Source organism: Crocodylus porosus, unplaced genomic scaffold (genome assembly GCF_001723895.1).
Source record: "Crocodylus porosus isolate Cpor-Errol unplaced genomic scaffold, CroPor_comp1, whole genome shotgun sequence".
Taxonomy (NCBI): Eukaryota; Metazoa; Chordata; order Crocodylia; family Crocodylidae; genus Crocodylus; species Crocodylus porosus.
This window is the reverse complement of record NW_017728944.1, coordinates 4,095,084-4,112,586: the sequence shown is the minus strand read 5'-3', so window position 1 is coordinate 4,112,586 and position 17,503 is coordinate 4,095,084. Positions and strand designations below refer to the sequence as shown.

Genomic DNA, 17,503 nt, shown 5'->3' with positions numbered 1-17,503 from the left:
AAAAAAAGTTGAGAACTGCTGGTCTACAGGGTCTGCAAAAGATCAATCAAATGGATATAAATTACTCATGCTTGCAGTTCAGGGGGGTCCATACTTCCATTCAAGATTTCCAAAGAAGTCTGCACCTCCATTTGACCTTTTTTTTTTTTTTTTTTTTTTTTTAAGAGGTTCACTAATGAAAAAAGGTTTTAAACCACTGATCTTTTGGCTACGATAACCATGCTTATATAGCTCTGGATATGGGGACTTGCCTAGCATCTTTCTAATGTTCCCAGACTTTTCTGCCTGCAGCCTATACGTTTCTCTCACTTGAAGCCGTTTTGCATCGTGCCTGGTTGGTTCACACTCTTTTATCCAGCCAAGCCTCATCTACCCTCTGAAGGATCACAGGGCTGCAATCCTAATGACAGCTACATTGTTGAGTAACTCCAGCAAAACCAAGCAGGTATTGGTGTTCACATACCTGAACACTGGGCCTGTAGCCCACCCACTGAAGCTGCGGATTAGGCCTTGAGTCATCAAACGTTTGAGGCAAATCAACTGGCCTACAGTGTTTCTTCTGCTTGCTTGCTTCCCCCCTCCCCAACACACACTTTGGTGGTATCGAGATATTACTGTTGTGGGAGGCATTTGTATTCTGATGTCACCTGGTAGCAACAGCATGTGGCATAGCAGTGGGAGAGGAGGTGCTGCTGCAGAGCCAGTTACTGGGGATGTCTGATTGAAACCCTGGTTTGCTGCTGCAAAATGACTGGCCACTAACTCCACCCTCCCTTGGGGTGACTTTAAAGCTGATTCCATTTGCTCACTGAGAAACATTTTAAAACTAACCCAGCTGTTTGAACCTCTACCACAGCCTCAGCTTGGAGCTTGCATGGACTCTTCTGTTAAACAGATTTTGTAGGGAGGGTAACTGGACTCTATTCCTAGCTCAGGTGATCCTGGGCATGTTCGCAGTAAAGCAGGGACAGTAGCCTTTTCTTTCATCCCGTCTTGTTTCATGTTTATGCAGACCTGAAACTTTTTGGGCCTTCTTGACTACGGTCACTGTACAGATATGAATAATGTAGAGTGTAAGCAGATGTAGGGTGTTTAGTCGCCTTATGCTGGTTTAGCAGCACAACTGCTAATTCCCTTGGGCTGTGTGGCTTCATCACTAAAGTGACGGAACCAAAGCTGTTTTAATTTCAGTCTGTCGGAAAAAGGAAGCAAGGCGCGGGAATGGTAACTTTTCAGCTAAGTGGAAAAGAACAAAGAAAAATACTGTATAAAGCTTTTTAGAGCCTACCTTACAATAGGAGACTTGCAACAGGACCTCTTTGACTGAAGTTGCATGGTGGATAAATTTCTTCCCTGAAAATGGAAATTAAATTTACCTGTTGGAGAGCATTAGAACCGTTAAGACACTGCTGTTCACTTCACTGGGTTTCAGTCCCACCCTCAATGCCCCCTTGACAGATTCAGCTGCATCCTGGTTTGGGGTTTTGAATGATCCTTTATTTTATTTTTTTCAAAGCATTGCCCTTGTGCTGCTGTCCAGTTGCATTTTTTAAAATGCAGTGTAGCAGCAGCAGGCTAGCTTGTGTAATGGAAGAGTTCAAGGGTTCCTGCATTGAGACCATAACAACACTGATTTAAGTTGGGGGAGAGGGGGCTGGTAAGCAGTTGGTCCTCTTGTCTGCTTTACTTCTTTTATATGTGCTTGATTTAAAACAGAAGAGATACTGAATAGTTGTGAAGTCTGGGGAAGATCTGTATGTGGATGTTTCCTAGCTGTAATGGGTGCTGGGGTTTGTTTTTTTTATTTCGCCCTTGATGGATGTTGTGCAGTGAGTACCCCACACAGGCAAGGAAACTGAGCCAGTTGTTCTGTAACGCATCTATGTGAAAGGGTTCCCCAGTCATTCAAAATGCTTCAGACCCCACATTCCTAATTGGAAACAAAACTCCTTTGAGAATTCACGGAGGTCGGTGACACTCAGGAGCCACGTGAATACCCAGTGCTGAGTGAAGGGCCACATCACTATTTACATACCTGGGTGGATTGTGGCAGACATGAGCTAGTTCTAAAATTAAAAAAAAAACAAAACCCGTCACATATGGGCATATGGCAAATTTCCGGCATAGCAGCACTGGCAAGTGGCCATATGCATATACTATATGCAATGCATGCAGCAGCAAAAAATAGTCTTGATAAGATTTTTGTAAAGGACCTTGGGCAGCAAGTTGAAGAGCCACTTGTGGCTTGGGAGCCAGGACTTAAATGGCATTTCTCAGATGAGTCCTCCCTCTCTGCCTGCCATCACTACTTTGTCCTTCCACCCTAGTGCTGTGGCACAAGATCCCTCCCTAGTGCAATACCTGCCATTTGAAGCAGCCTCCCGGTATCTCTGCTTCTTCCACTCTCCAATTCAGGTTATGACTCCACCTCAGCGAACCTTGTTGGTAGCAGGGAATGTTGTGCAAGGGACAGTTGAACAAGAGCGACTAAGACAGCAACAGAATCTAAAAAGTGTGAAGATGGGACCTGCTAGATAACCTAGGTAGCTGCCTGCTCTGCTAAAAGGAGGTTGCCACTCTGCTTGGCAAACTCATGGGACAGCAATTCAGAACCTGGTTTGTCAGGAGGAAAAGGGGAGATGCTATAAAATAAATTGTGTGTATGGTAACCTGGTCTTCAGCATTAGGCTGAATTCCTTCTATCTGTGCAGCAGGCCAGCTAGCAGACTGTGCTGCAGGTTTACTAGTCTTCCGTGGATTAACATGTTAAACCAGGGGTGGGCAAAATATGGCCCATGGGCGGATCCAGCCCACAGTGAATCCCTTGGTTCCTTGGCCCAGGTACAGTTCAGCTGTGGCACATCCTGCTGCCTCCTGGGCATGCAGTGCGGCTGGGTTGGCTCCGCAGCTAGATTGTCTTTCTAGGCAGCCCATGTGGAGGCAGCTTATCCTGGCTGCCACTGCTGCTGGCCCCAGCCCTGTGGTACCAGCAGGGACCTGTGCTGCACAGCCCCAACCCCACACCTGCTCCTGGTTCACCTGCTCAGGTTGAGCAGTGGCAGTACAGGACAGAAGCTGTTTTTCAGCATGGCGGGGGGAAGTGACCCCTTCCACAATTGCACGGCCGGCAGTTCTCTGTTGTGGCTGTCTGGCACCCTCACGGGGCTGCCCTGTGTCTCTGCTGTTATCATTGCTGTCTCTGGGCTCCCCCTTGGGGCAGCAGGAACAGCACAGACGCAGGGCAATCCAGCACAAGCTTCAGGCAGCTGTAGCAGGGAACTGCCAGCAGTGAGAGGGAAGGGGCTGCTTTTCCCCACCCTGAGCCAGTAGCTTTTGTCCTGTGCTCCTGCTGCTCAGCCTGGGTAGGCAACACTGGAGCAGATGCGGAGCACACAAGGTTGAGGCTGTATAGCATGAGTCTCCACTGGTACCATGGGGCTGGAGCCAGCAGCAGGAGCTACCTGGGTTGCCTAGAAAGGCAGTCCAGCCACCGTGCTGCCCCAGCCCTGCTGAGTACCCGGGGTGGCAGGACATACCATGGGCAGGTGGTGTGAAGCAGACGTGGGATGGACCAGGTCAAGGCTGTGCCCAGGTTCCAGCTGATCCACTCCAGTGAGAGTGAGTCTGGAGTGGGCATGGGGCAGAGCTGGGGCTGCATGCTGCTGGCAGTGGTGGGGAGGTGCTGCAGGGCACATGGGCTCTGGGCTGTTGCAGGGCAAGGATGGGTGTTGACCTGCTTGGAGGAGCATGCATTATGCGGGGGGGTCCCATGCCCACACCACCATAACCACATCCTCCCCCCCGCACAATTGCACACCCCACAAACACCTCGCCCATTTACATACTCCCACATGTGCACATACCTGCGTGCCTTTGGGGGAGCGCTGCTTAGTACTACATGCATATACACCCCTCGCGCACGCACACACACGCACTTAAAAAAAATAAAAATTAGACCTTGGATTTGTACGAAGGGCACTGCAGGCTCCCATCTTTTTTTTCCCCTGAAGAGAAACCTTCATTTGATTTGAAATATTGTCCCCTGCTCTGTGGCCCAAAGGAAGGAGGTCGTTATTTATAATGATCACCAATTATTCCCAGGCATGTTCCTAGCCTGGCCACTCAAAGATGAGAAACAGCACCTTGGGACAAGTAATTATTAACCAGGAATTGCCACAGGGAATAGGTTCGCTGGTATTTTTAAGCTGCTGCTTTTCATTGGTTTGTTAGGACAAGAATGGCAGACTCTTCAAATGGCATCTGATGAAGTAGGTTGTTGCATGTGAAAGGGCCTGCCTCTGAAGCAGTCTCTAAGCAACCACCCTGTCTTGCCTTCTGGCAGATTTTCAGGCTAATGCTGATTATCATCTCTGTCTTCTGCCAGGTATGGTCACTTTCCCAGTCAGGTATGTGCATATCAGCAAGCACCCAGGCCCTTACAAGGTGTCTGAATTGCTGTTTTTTTTCTTTTTCCCCTCGTCTCTTGTTGGTCTCCTATGTCCTTCCTTTCTGCTTATCATTGTTTAACCTTTCCCTCTCCACCTCACAAGCTCTCATTCATGGTAACTGGAAGACGGTCTTTCCTTCCCACAAAAGGAACTGGAGAGTCTTGCTTGCTGAATCGCTCTGCCTCTCCTTCTCCTCCATACTTTCTCTTACGGCTGCCCCTTCCTCTCTGGTGAGAGGATTCCTACTCAAATGAGTAGCAGTGAAGCAAGCTGCTATCACACCCATAAATGTGCGTGATTTGGCTCTGCAAGTCAGGCAGCAGACCAACCTCAGAGGAGAAATGGACCTATTTGACCTCTGCAGATCATAAGAACAGGGACTCATGCATATGGGTCCAGTAGCAGGCAAACTAGCAGGATAAGTATTTACTTATAGTGACAGTAAAAGTTTTGTTGTTGCATCCAAAGAAAAGTAACTCCAGGAATAGAGCCCAGTGTCTGTGAAGGACTGGATTTCCAGCTGGTAAAGGGAGCCTTTCTGGTAGAAGGGGTGAGAATTTTAAGAACTTCCATCATCTTCCTTAGTCCTTTTTCAGAATTATTTAAAAAGACCCATTTCTCCTGGGAGACTGTGTTGTTAAGCATCTGATTCTGATCAGAAAAGTTGCTTTTAGGCTGCTTTGCTTTAAGAAGATAAAGTGATATGATGACATAAACTCTGGTTTCTTGGGAAAGACCTGCAGTAGGCATTTTTTTTTTTTTCTGTTTAGAAATTAGTGTTTGATTCCTAGTGATTCAGAATACACTGAGAATGGGAACTTTAACCAGGCGCTGTCCAGGGCAGGCTGGAAACCTAACTGGGGTTGTAAAACAAAGGGGAAAGGAGAAGTCTTTTGTTCTTGCCTCTTGGAAGGCAGGTTGAAAAAAGTGTGAACCTGTGTTATACAACATGTGGTGATGAACCCAAATCAAGGAGTTCCTTTGTAGATGCAAGCAGATCACCTTGTCCATGCACTTTGGCAAGGGGAGAGAAGTGGCCTCGTGGTATCATCTGCTATAAAAGGTCCCCCAACACAGTTTGGAGGTGCTCAGAATCCATTTGCAGGCTCTTGTCTGTCCCCAAGATTCAGGGTGGTTAGGGTGATTTGGGTGGAGTGGGGAATTTGGTCACTGGGAAGGAATTCTTAATCAGTTGAATTGTGTAGGTTGCTTATGGTAAGACAGGGCCTAAAAAGCAGAGTAGGTAACAGGACTAAGTGAATACTCTTGTTCTTGTGTTCACGTTGAATCTGGAAGAAATTGTGTTTTGCAAATCTGACTTCCCTTTTGTCATCTTTTTTTCAAACAGTGACTAGGTAGCCATGTCGGCCAAAGCCATCTCTGAGCAGACTGGGAAGGAGTTCCTCTATAAATATATCTGTACCACCTCAGCTATCCAGAACCGCTTCAAGTATGCCAGAGTGACGCCAGACACTGACTGGGATCGGTTGATCCAAGATCACCCCTGGCTCCTAACTGAGGTGAGTGTGATGATTTGCCTTTCTGAAGCACCATTCATCAGAGGACCTTTGAGGCCTTGACAAACCATTAAGTTGTTCAGCCTGCTCCAAGTGACAGGCAAATACAACAGAGAGGGAGGTAAAATATCTTACTTTCCAAGTCGTACTGTAAGTCCCTGCTTTCCTACCTTTCTTCCCCCTTATCTGACTGGCCAAGGTTCCAGTTTGAGTGGGAGTAGGTCATACAGAAACTTTAAAGATGGCTGGGGCAGGTTGCACTTTGGCTGCCCTTCTGTGATGCATCTGAGCCAGAAACATTTTGGGAGAAGCCAGCTAACGTGTCAGTAGACTGTTGAGGCACTGATGTGGGGAGGAGGCTGTGAGGGGGGGAAAGCTGGCTTCAGGGATGGTGTATCCTTTTCAAAGGAACATGACTTTTGATGTTGATTTGAGAACTTGCATAGTGCAAGTAGAGAATCTTCCAAACCTGATGTTGCCAGTATCCACAAACTCCCTACCACAGACTATAGTACGAGACAGTCTTGTTACTACTCTACTCAAGGTGTTTCAGTCCTTGTCCCCGGTAATTTTACACTGCTCTGATACTGTCCTGCTCTAACACTCTCTTTTCACCCAAATAGTCATGTACGGGGCCAGGATGGAGTGTCTGTTCACAGTGTTTTGGTGACAGGCCTTCACTGAGTAGATTTAGTTCTCAGTAGATAGATTAAGGTAGGGTTTGTTTGTTTTTGTTTTTTTTCTGGATTTCCTGCAGCTGAACAAAACATTAAGGTGAGCATGATGCTCTTCTTCCCAGCATGAAATGTGTGTCCCTACTGTGTATTTTCTGCAGGAAGCTTCTCTGGAGTACTTTGTTTATTTTAACTGGCTTCTTTCCAGTTCATTAAGCCAGTGGTTAGCAGAACATGAATGTCCCACGTAGTCCATTTTCTTACTGATTGATTACAGCCTTACACTAGCTAATTAAATGCTCACTGCTTGACTGCATAAGTCAGTTACTGGAAATTGTCAGCAATCTCTCTCAGGTTTACAAGAATCCATAAAGGATTACAGATGATACCCATTCTGTGGGTAGGTATGTTTAGGAGATTCTAGTGTCTGCCTAACAAAGGGGCCCTGCTATTATCATATTCTATACTACAGCTCTGTATGCTTGTAGGTCTACACTGTAAGTTGCTATAGTGGTTATTCTAGGTGGATGGGAAAGGGGCTGTCCCAAAGAGGAAAGGCATCCCAATGGTGATCAGTTCTCACCGAAAAGTGACCCATGTGAGCTTAATGTGTGCACTTCTTTTGGTGCAGCTCTTTGTAGACATCCTATAGAGTGCAATTGTCAGCTGAATGAAACACAATAACCTACTTGTTCCACCCTTATCCTTGACATTAGCAACTCTCATGTGCAGACATGTGGTGACAGCAGAGAAAAGAGCCTTATTCATGAGATGCTAAATTACATATACTTAGTGTCTGGTATTTCATGTTTCAGTGGCAGTCTCTTATGAGCTGTTGCTTGCTGGGGGGGTTTAAATTAATGTGAACTCCTGCAGCAAAAGGCACCAGAATTAAAGAAATAGTGAGCTCTGTCCAGTGTGGGCTCTTGGGGAAAGCAAGTAGTGGGACACATCCCCTTTTGACCATGACATTAGAACAGCTACTGTAGCAATTCTGAAGCTCCCAAAACAAGTTGTATGGCTTCACCCTCTGCTGACATGTTGCCACATCTGAGGAGAAACAAGGCAGCTTTTATAATGGGACAGAGCAACAAATTGAAACAGTTCAGGGCAAGGAGAGAGACAAATTCTTTATCAGAAAGGAATCCCTGTTGGAGTGTAACCACCTGCTTGGAATTTACTTGGCATAAGAGCTAGGGAAGGGAAGAAAAAAAGTCCCTGTCCTGTGTCTTTTCCTGCCCCCCCTCCCCCCATTAATTGAATTCTCAAGATTTCATTCAGTCAGTCTAATACTCCAGTTGTGGGCAGACATCCTAGTGTTTCTATTTCAGCCATAACACTCCCCAGAAAGCTGTGTTTGACTCCTTTTAGGCCCACTATGCGAGAACCACACTTCACAGCACAGCAGCTGAGTTTACACCCCAGTGTATGTGACCATGGTCTCTTGAGGTTCCTTTTGTGAAGGAGGTGGAATCTCCTAACGTGTCTGTCTTAGGTCAATTCTGGAGGTGCATTTTGTCTAACAGCTGTTGGACACTAGATGCCAGCCAAGAGAATAAACACTGTCTCTTAGGACATTTGCTGCAAGGAAATTACTTGAAGTTCAGGTTTATCTGTAAGGAGCGTCTCTGTTAACCCAAATCTTGTAATTATTTTCCTCCCTTGATCCCTTTCGGTCTATGTTCTAGTGTTTGGTGGTGAAGCCGGATCAGTTAATTAAACGGCGTGGGAAGCTTGGATTGGTCGGAGTTAACCTCAGCCTGAATCAGGTGAAGAGTTGGCTCAAACAGCGGCTGGGACAAGAAACCACGGTGGGTATCTGCCATGGTAACGGAGCTTCTAGCAGTACATGTGCAAGCAAAGGGGTAGAAGGTCATCTGCACTACTTTTTCCAGTTTCTGCTTTGACCCTGACATCTAGGAGGATTAGTGCATTAGTTACTGGATGCCGGTTTGTCTGTCTGGCTTGCATCAGTGTAAGATAGTAACTTGACACTAACAAAGAACTGAGTGAGAAGAGAGTTGGCCTTTGTGCATGTCTCCAGTCAGTAATTAACCACCCTTTGGTAGACTGATGGTAGTGGTACTCAAACTTTTTGCCCCATGGCCTTGATGACCCAGTGCCTGGTCTGCATGTAGGCTGGATCCAGGTGGTAAGCCTGATTTGGTTGCATGGGGAAAAGGAGTGGGAGGCAGTCTGGCCCTGATCTGGCCCCACAAGTCTTGGGAATTTGGCTGCAGGGGAGGGGTGGCAAATCTTACCTCCCATCAATTTTTACCTCTGGACCCATGGGGAGCCCTGTTGGGTGGATGTCATGGCTCCACAGCCTGGGGGTTGAGCACCCCTGGCCCAGTCTGGTTGACTTAGCAGGCTTAGTCATCAGGGGTGGCATGTAGTGCTGTCAGTAGAAAAGTGGGGTGAATTCCTTGCAAATCCTCACTTAATTCTAAAAATCCCTTCCTTGCCTTGGAAGCCAGTAAATGCTAATGTGAATGCTGTCTGCAGCTGGGCAACTACAGTATTCTATTTTGTTGGTACCCAACATTGTTGTAACAGGACAGGTATAAAAACAGAGTCATTAAAGCACTCCCTTAATGTTGCTAACCAGTGCATCTCTCACTGCGCTTTGACTGACAAATGACTTTTTTATTTGAGTTTGTATCTTAATACAACACTGCCTCATAATTCTTATTCTCCTGGGAACACTTCTCTGATACTAATGATAAAAAAATGCCTGCCACTTCAGCTGCTGCTTGTCAGGAGCTTATGGAGGTCTGTTGCCTCGAGGAAGCAGATAGCTTGTTGTTACTGTGAGTAATTTGCAACTGGTGCAACAGAGCAAGCATGGCAGCTCCTGAAAGGCATTGTGAAAGGAGATGCACAACACTGTCCTGTGAGGCTGCTCCCTGGCAAAATGAAGAGTGTTGAAATAACTGCTGAGAGCAGTGCATCAACTGCCTCTAAATGCAGGGGCTCTGCAGGGCTCCTTTGTGACCATGCATCTACTAAAGAGCTCCCTCCTGTTTTTGTAAGTGCACTGGAGTTCCAAAATCATTCAGAGTAAAGCTCCATTTAACTGAATCAAGGAAGGCATCCTTTTTTAACGCATGCATCAGGCTTTTGGGAGATCTGATGTACTTCTCCTCTTTTTGTCCCTTCTGATCTCCCTCCCCACCACCCCTGCCAAAAACAAAGCAATTTCCAGGCATGTGAAAGTGGCAGATTGATAGCAAGGATTAGATCAAAGCAGGCAGGTGTTTTACACATGTCCAGTCTGCAGCTGTGCCACTGCCCATTCCTGACCTGTAGTCCTTCTCTTCCAGTCCTGGTTCCCTTCACAAGCAAAAATTAACTGTAAAATGGCTTGGGGATGAAGGCATCCATCCACTGTTAAAGCATTAGGTAGAAAACCACCAATCTAAGACCAAATGTAGACACCAGTGCTATCTGAAGTTCACAGCTGGGGTACTTAAATAGTGACTAGGATAGAGCAGCCAGATCTCCACCCTTTCCTGAATTACTATTATTTATCGCCTTGCCTGTGAGCCTGTCATATTTGGGGCATGGTTTCCCTCGATCCTGTTTTTCTGAGCCCTAGTTAAGAGCTGCTGCTTGAACTTTAATGCTGAGATGATGTGAGAGAGTCTTCTGGGTATTTATTGCACAGTTTGTCTTGCCTGAACATAGCCTGTTGTCTGCTCCCTGTTGCTGGGGAGATGGTTATGGCCTTTGTTAATGGCCTGTAACTTTTGCCAGCCATCTGAGAATGAAGCTGTGCTTACACCTTTTTGTGCTTTCCCAGCTGGTGTAGACTATCAGGGCACAACAGCAATAACAGAAGCTGGCTGTTCTGTTATTAAAGCCCTTCAGAAAATTGCCTGTTAGTGATGTCCAGTCAGAAAATTTGAGATTGGTTCCCCTGGGCCATCAATAACCTTATAGGCTATGCCTTTTCCCACAGAGAGAGGTATATGCTGCTTATCTTGGGGCTTGCTTTTTAGCACTGAACTGAGCGTAACCTTTGGAAATGTGCTTCTGGGAAAGGAAATAGCTGAGAACTATTGGGGTGAATTTTGGGTGACTTTTATCTTCCTGCCAGAGAGGAGGAAGATGGGCTTTGTAGGTGATATAAAATATCCTGGCTTGCCAGCTTTCCTGAGAACAGACAGATCATGGAGAAATGAGAGCATCTGATCTCTGAACAGTCTCCCTTGACATGAATGTTGAGATGACATGGGCTAGCTTAGTGATATTTGTAGCCATGAAGGTACTTGCCACTCTGCTGGAGAGGGCAGAGCCTGGTTTCCTCAGATATGTATTAACAACTAAGAGATTGCAGGAAAATTGATTCGAGCTGGTTCAATGTTAGTGACTTCTCGGAGCCTCTTTCTACCCCTTCATAGGTGCAGATGTTGTGCGGGCTTTTAATGGTGTCTCCCTGCCTTTTATCAACAGATTGCTAATGCCAAGGGAATCCTGAAGAACTTTCTGATTGAACCCTTTGTCCCTCACAAGCAGGTGGGTATGCCAATTAAAGCGCTGTAGAAAGTATAGTCATCTTTGATTGACCTGTGACTCCCAATCTGATGCTCCAAAAAGTAGAAAAAACAGACACTTGGGTGCATGCCATTTGTGGGAGGGGGATGACACTGATGTATGTTGTTACTGAGAACTGAGTAATATGAAGCTTCAGACTGTCAGCAGAAAGATGTATTTGTAGCATGGCTGGCTGCTTCTATTGCCCACCAAAAGGAGCCTCTGCACAAGAGGGATCAGACTGACAGAGAAAGGATAGTAAATTGCTCCGTAAATCGGTGTTGACGAGCATGGAGAGGAAAGAATGCTGAAGGGAGGTGGCTTACAGGAGGTGAAGGAAAAAGTGGCTTTGCCCTCTCACCCTGTAGTCTGAGAAGCTGGTTAGAAAGTGTTTTAAAACTCTACAACAGTAGGGCCCTGTTCTGTGCAGCTAAGATGGACATTTTAACAGGAGCCTGAGATGTGTAGTTTAGGTTGTGGAAAAGGGGAGCAGTTGGCATCTGCCCACAGATGTGACAAGTCCTGGCTTGCAAGGCTCACAGCAGCTCCCGCTGAGATGAGCAGGACTTTGCACATTGGGTCCTGCAGTCTCCCCAGGCTTCCCCTGCAAGGGATGTCATGTACTCACTCCTCTGTAGAGTTCTGTGGGGTGCATGGAGCCATCTTGAGGGATACCTGGTAATCCTGGGTTGGGTGTTTCAATAGGTTCACTTGGGCAGTCCTGAAGTTTAACTAGGCTGTTCGCCCAGTGCCTCTGACCAGCATGTCATAATGTTCATCCCTTGGATCTGTGCTGCAGGAGGAAGAATTCTATGTGTGCATCTATGCTGCCCGTGAGGGGGACTGTGTGCTTTTCCACCATGAAGGGGGTGTGGATGTGGGAGATGTTGATGCCAAAGCTCAGAAGCTGCTTGTGGGGGTGAATGAAAAGCTCACTGAGTCTGATGTGAAGAAGCACCTCCTGGTGCATGCACCAGAGGACAAGAAAGAGTAAGCAGAGATGCATAATAACACCACCCTCTTCCTGATATTCTGCCTGCCTGTGGCCTATCCCCAAAGCTCTCCCAAGTCCTCTACATTTTGGTATATGTGATCCCAATTTTTTCCCTCTTAAATGTCCTTCTTTTGGTTATTTATAACTATGGGAAGGGATGTGAACTGCATCAGGAAAAAGTCAAGTAATCTGACCTGGTCTGTTTGTGGGGGTTTTTTCTTCTTGCTGAAGTGCAAAGGCATTGTTTTGCATTGTAGTGAGCCTTCGCTCTGGGGGAAACACTTCTCCCCTGCTAGGATTCTGGCATGTTGAGATGGAAGAGGCCTTTATAAAATTCATACTCTGTACAAAGAGGATTGTTGCAAGGTAGAGCTACTTGAATTCATTTCCACAGTTTGCCACCCACTGCTGGACAACTGCTTGTCCTACCTGAGCTACTTCAAGGATCTGATGGTCCAGAAGCTTACTGCAAATGGTTTTGTAGATCTCAAAAATTATGAGACAACTAGTTAAAGGAGAAGCTACTAACTAGGTTTCACTTTTATATTTATAACAATGAAAATAAGCATGAGGGGCTTTCCTTGAAGAGACGCCTCCTCACGCTCTTAGCTACAGTGTTTGTATATTCCAGTCTTTCCCTATTGTAGCTTCTGACATTTTTAGTTCTGAAAATGTACATCTGTCATTGAGAGACATGGGGAGAGTGTCCTGCTTCCTAATGAGATTTAAACAGATTGTCATCATCTGACTTTTTTTTTTTTTTTTTTTTTTCCATTTCAATCTTGAGAATTCTTTCTCAGCAGCTCTTTTGGGGGGGGGGGGGTCTAATTAGATGAATCATTCACTGCCTGACCTTCCTGAATCATCATCACCCAGGCATCTTCTTGCAGAGATGAATGAGAATGAAAGAAATTGATGCAAAGTAGTTATATGACATGCCAAGATGATAAAAGAATGAAAACAGGCTGTACAGAGCCTGCTATGTGTCTGCCTGCTCTAATGAATTTATGTATTTTAATTTTTCTGCAGCATCCTGGCTAGCTTCATATCTGGCCTTTTCAACCTTTATGAAGACCTGTATTTCACATACCTGGAGATCAATCCACTAGGTAATATTTTTGGGGAGAATTAGCAAAGGATTCTTTTTCTTAATAGTAGTATTTATTATGGGCTGTCTTTGAGTAGTTAATGTGTTTCTGAAAGTTGGGGACTACATATGTCTGTCTTTGCCAATCTAACTGGATTACGAAATCATTGGATAACAAAGCAGGGAATCCACTAGCATGCTGAAGATGTGACTGGTGGGTAGTTTGTTCTGGTATGATGACAGAAGTCTCTAAAGAAAAATAAATGGGATTGGCAGAACGGTTTCAAGAAGGTAATGGAAAGATTCCTGAAGCTTATGCAAGTGCTGGATAAATTTTTCTCTGCAGTTTTCTTGTAGGTTTTTAAAGTTTTCTTAAGGCAGGGGTACTCCAACCTCCAGACGTGGCAGTGTTGTCTGCCCCATGGGGCTGGATTCTCACAGGTCCGGAAATTTAGTGGCGGGTGAGTGGTCCTACCATTCCTCTGCTGCCAAATCTCTGAACCCTACATGCTGGACCTGACACCTGATCCCACTGCACAGGACCAGGTGAGGGGGGCAATGCAGGGCCCCAAGACCCAATCCTGGCACGTGGGGCAGAGAGGGGGCAGCATAGGGCCTTGGGCTCAATCCAGCCTGAAAATGGGCCCAATGCCACTCATCTGGCCTCCAGAGCCAAAAAGTTGTATCTTGGAATAGTGACATAAGTTATATTCTGCAAGAATACATTGTCAATATGTATCAAAGAAAGTTGCAAACATCTTTCCAGTGTCTACTAAGCTATGGAAAGAGGAATCACACCCCCATATAATTTAGTTGGCCTTAGCATTCTGTAGGCCTTGTGCTGGCTCTATCTGTTTGCTGAATTTCATTAAAGTGATTAATAAAGAGGGGAGAAATAAACAAACAGGTCATTGCTTTGTGTAAAGCTGTGTAGAAAGTATCATGGGGTATTCAGCCAGTGCAGAAAGGGTGGTGTTAATATACTTGCATTAGGAGATACTAGGAAAAGGTTAACTTTAGCATTTCTCAACTACAGTTGTGACTAAAGATGGCGTCCACATTTTGGATTTGGCTGCAAAGATTGATGCTACGGCTGACTACATCTGCAAAGTGAAATGGGGGGATGTGGAGTTCCCGCCTCCCTTTGGCAGGGAGGCTTATCCAGAGGCAAGTGAAGAATCTTCTGTAAATTGCAATTCATGAGAGCCCATTCTTCGTGCACATAAGTCTGTGCATTCATGATTCAACTAGGGCTTTCCATTCTACCTGATGTGAGCCCATCACTACAGTTCACACGGTCAGCATTAAGTGCCTAAGTCAAGAAGACAGACAACAGCCTCTGCTTATAAATCCCTGGTGGCTTCATTTGAGTAACAATGCTGTTAGCTCTGGCTGTTTTTCATTGTTGTTGAATCATCCTTGGGCTTACTTTGTATAAATGGAGGATCAAATTTAACCACATAGATGTAAATGGCAAGTAAACCACCAGGTTGTGTTTGCTTTGGTATATTGACCATATTGTGGAGCAGCGCCTGCCATGTTGGCAAATCACTGCTTCTGCTCTGCCATATCCTGTTCAGTGGCAGATTTGATTTATGGGGCAAGAATAAAATTGGATGCCCCCCACACCACAGTGGGGGGGACTTCCAGGGGGGGTAAGGGGCCCTTTTCCCCTTCTGGTGCTGCTGTCATTGCCAAGGGCAGGATGGGCCTCCATGCCCTGTGGAGGAGGCTGAATTGGCCCAGCTGGGCTGGGGGTGGGGTGGCACATGCCTGCCCCTGCTTCCCCCCCTCCCCCCAAAACACCATGGCCAGAGTGGGGCACAGCCAAGTGGAGTGAAGGCAGATGCACTGTGGGCTTGGGCAAAAGCAGCAGAGCGGAGAGCCCCCAGGGGCCCTGTGCTGGCTGCGCACTCCCTGCCTGCATGGCAGCAGTGGGGTGGCAAGTTGTGCCTTGCACTGCTGGGCAGGCAGGGGACACATGGCTGGTGCAGGGCCCCTGGGGCAAAGAACAGAGCAGAGAGCGCTGAGCGAGCAGCCTGCATCTGCCCCATACACAAATCGGGGGGATATGCCCCCCCCCACATCCCCTGGACCAACTGCTAGTGGCTCCATCCTGCTCCCTGCTCTGGTTCTGGGTTCCATGTACTGCCCTGGTGGGAAGTGCCCCCAGTTGCTGCCCCTCACCATGGAGCCTAGGGGTATTGATGTTCCCTCTCTCATGCCCCTTCCCCTCCATAAATCTGGCTGCATGGAGCTGCTCTCCACATTGCCCAGCTGCATTCCTGGCCACGTGCATGCACACGGCACCCCTGTTTCCCACTCATGGCAGCCCAAAATAGGATCCCTTGCAGGCTGGAATGCTGCCTGCCTGCAGGGGTTAACCTGCCATTTCCCAGATCCGGGCCTGGGCCCACACCCTGTAGGCCCATGTGTTAATCTGCCTGTGCTTGTTGTAGGATAGTGCTGCTGCTAGCATTAATAGCCACTCAGATTTTACAGAAAGATAAAATATAATCCTTCATCTTGGAGTTGCAACAGAAATGCTGTTTTACCTGAAGGCTGGGGCCTCAGTCTGAAGAGAGAATTTTCCTCTTGAAATAGTTGCTGCTGAAGCCAGGTGCTGACTAGCAAAGTTGAGCTGAATCTGTGGTAGGCATTTTAAGAGTTAGGAAAGTGCTTTTCCCATGAAAATCAACAGAGCTTGTGCTCCTAAATTACTTAAACTAGCACTCGGCAATGTGTTTAGGCATAGTGCCAAAAACACCCATAACCTTAACTTGTTAGATGTTGGTGTGCCAGGGTGGATGGCAGGGAACTACAAGGGGCCCAATCCTCGTTGTGGCAGTGCAGCCCCGGCTGCTTTCCTGCTGTCTGCCTTGAGGTGCATGTGCCAAGCAAAATACTTTTTTGTGCTACACTCTGGCACATGTGCCAAGGGTTACCTACCCTTGACTTAGGCAGACGAGGTTCTTTGGGTGAATCTGATATCTTTTATTAGGCCAACTTAATTAGTTGGGGGAAAAAATGTTAAGCAAGCTTTTGGGGTCAAAAACCCTTTGTCAGGCTGAGGAAGTTTCCACAGTTGGTGTGTGCTCTTCCTGGATAGAATGAAAAGTAAAGAAGCCAGAGGCTGGGCTGGTCTGCATACAAGACAAGTAATCGGTGAAGATGTAGATTGAGGAGTCTGGGTGAGAGACAGGCTGGGTGTGGGGGAGAGAGAAGGGGGATAGTGGAGAGGTATGTGGGGAGTCAGCTGTCAGGCAGGTTTATAATGTGACATAAATCCAATGTCTCAATTTAGTCCATGATTTTTAGTATCCAGAAGGTTGATGAACTGGAGTTCATAGGCTCATCTCTGAGAAGTGTTTTGTAAGTTCCCTTTGAGGATCAGGGCTGAGAGATTGGAGAGAGAGAGTGGGTTTCTTGTCTTGTGAGAAATGTGCCCCCACAGGTAACTGGGCATTCCTGTCTTTGATAGGTTTCCAGTGTGCGTTCATTCTGGTGCACAGTTGTTGTCTGGTCTCTCCTATGTATTTTCCATCAGGGCATTTGGTGCATTGGATGAGATGTATTACATTTCTGGAGGTGCAGCTGTAAGATCCGGGAATGCTGATGGCTCTGTTGTGGAGTGTAGTAATCGTGGGGGTGGTGGAGGTGTGTTGGCAGGTTTTGCATTACTTGTCATGGCATGGTCTGGATCCATTGGGTATGTTCTGGGCCTGAGGAAGTTTGATTCTGGTGGTGAGGTTAGCGAGGTTCGGTGCTTGTTTGAAGGCTAGCATTGATGGTTCTGGGAAGATCTCTGTAAGAATGGTGTCTCTTTCTAGTATGGGTTGAAATTGTTTGAGGATTTTCCGTACAGGTTCAAGGGAGGGGTGATATGTCGTAACCAGCAATTTGTGGGGGGTTTTCTTCTGCAGCAGTTCTTCACGTGGTATCCAGTAGGGCTGTGCAGAGCAGGTAATATTCGATTCGACAGCCATGTCAAATATTAAACCGGGTCCTGCTTCGGTTTGCTGGCCGCAAACAGCACCCCAAATTCTTGAGAGAACCTCCTGTGACTTCTGTGTGGAAAGCCACAGGGAGCTCAAAACTGCAGGCTTGCTAGCCCCTGAGGAGCCCACAAAGCCTGCCAACTTTCACGGTGATAGGTGCAGGGGTTTGGGGGAGACTGCACCTTAGGCTGCTGACAGACAACTCGTGATACAGATGGAGTGAGGAGGGTGGCACTCACTCCATCTGCA

The 17,503-nt window shown here is 46.8% G+C and overlaps 1 protein-coding gene across 2 annotated transcripts in view; it reads left to right on the top strand.

The window, feature by feature from the left end:
• The first annotated feature begins 4,290 nt into the window (after positions 1-4,290).
• Positions 4,291-17,503, top strand: part of ACLY (ATP citrate lyase) — a 38,132-nt gene continuing 24,919 nt past the window's right edge. For both annotated transcript variants that reach the window (XM_019550402.1, XM_019550401.1), the window contains exons 1-7: positions 4,291-4,384; positions 5,794-5,968; positions 8,328-8,450; positions 11,095-11,157; positions 11,975-12,165; positions 13,199-13,278; positions 14,293-14,423. In XM_019550402.1, the coding sequence (XP_019405947.1) occupies positions 5,810-5,968; positions 8,328-8,450; positions 11,095-11,157; positions 11,975-12,165; positions 13,199-13,278; positions 14,293-14,423 (747 nt within the window). In that variant the 5' untranslated portion in view covers positions 4,291-4,384; positions 5,794-5,809. The remainder of the gene's footprint in view (positions 4,385-5,793; positions 5,969-8,327; positions 8,451-11,094; positions 11,158-11,974; positions 12,166-13,198; positions 13,279-14,292; positions 14,424-17,503) is intronic.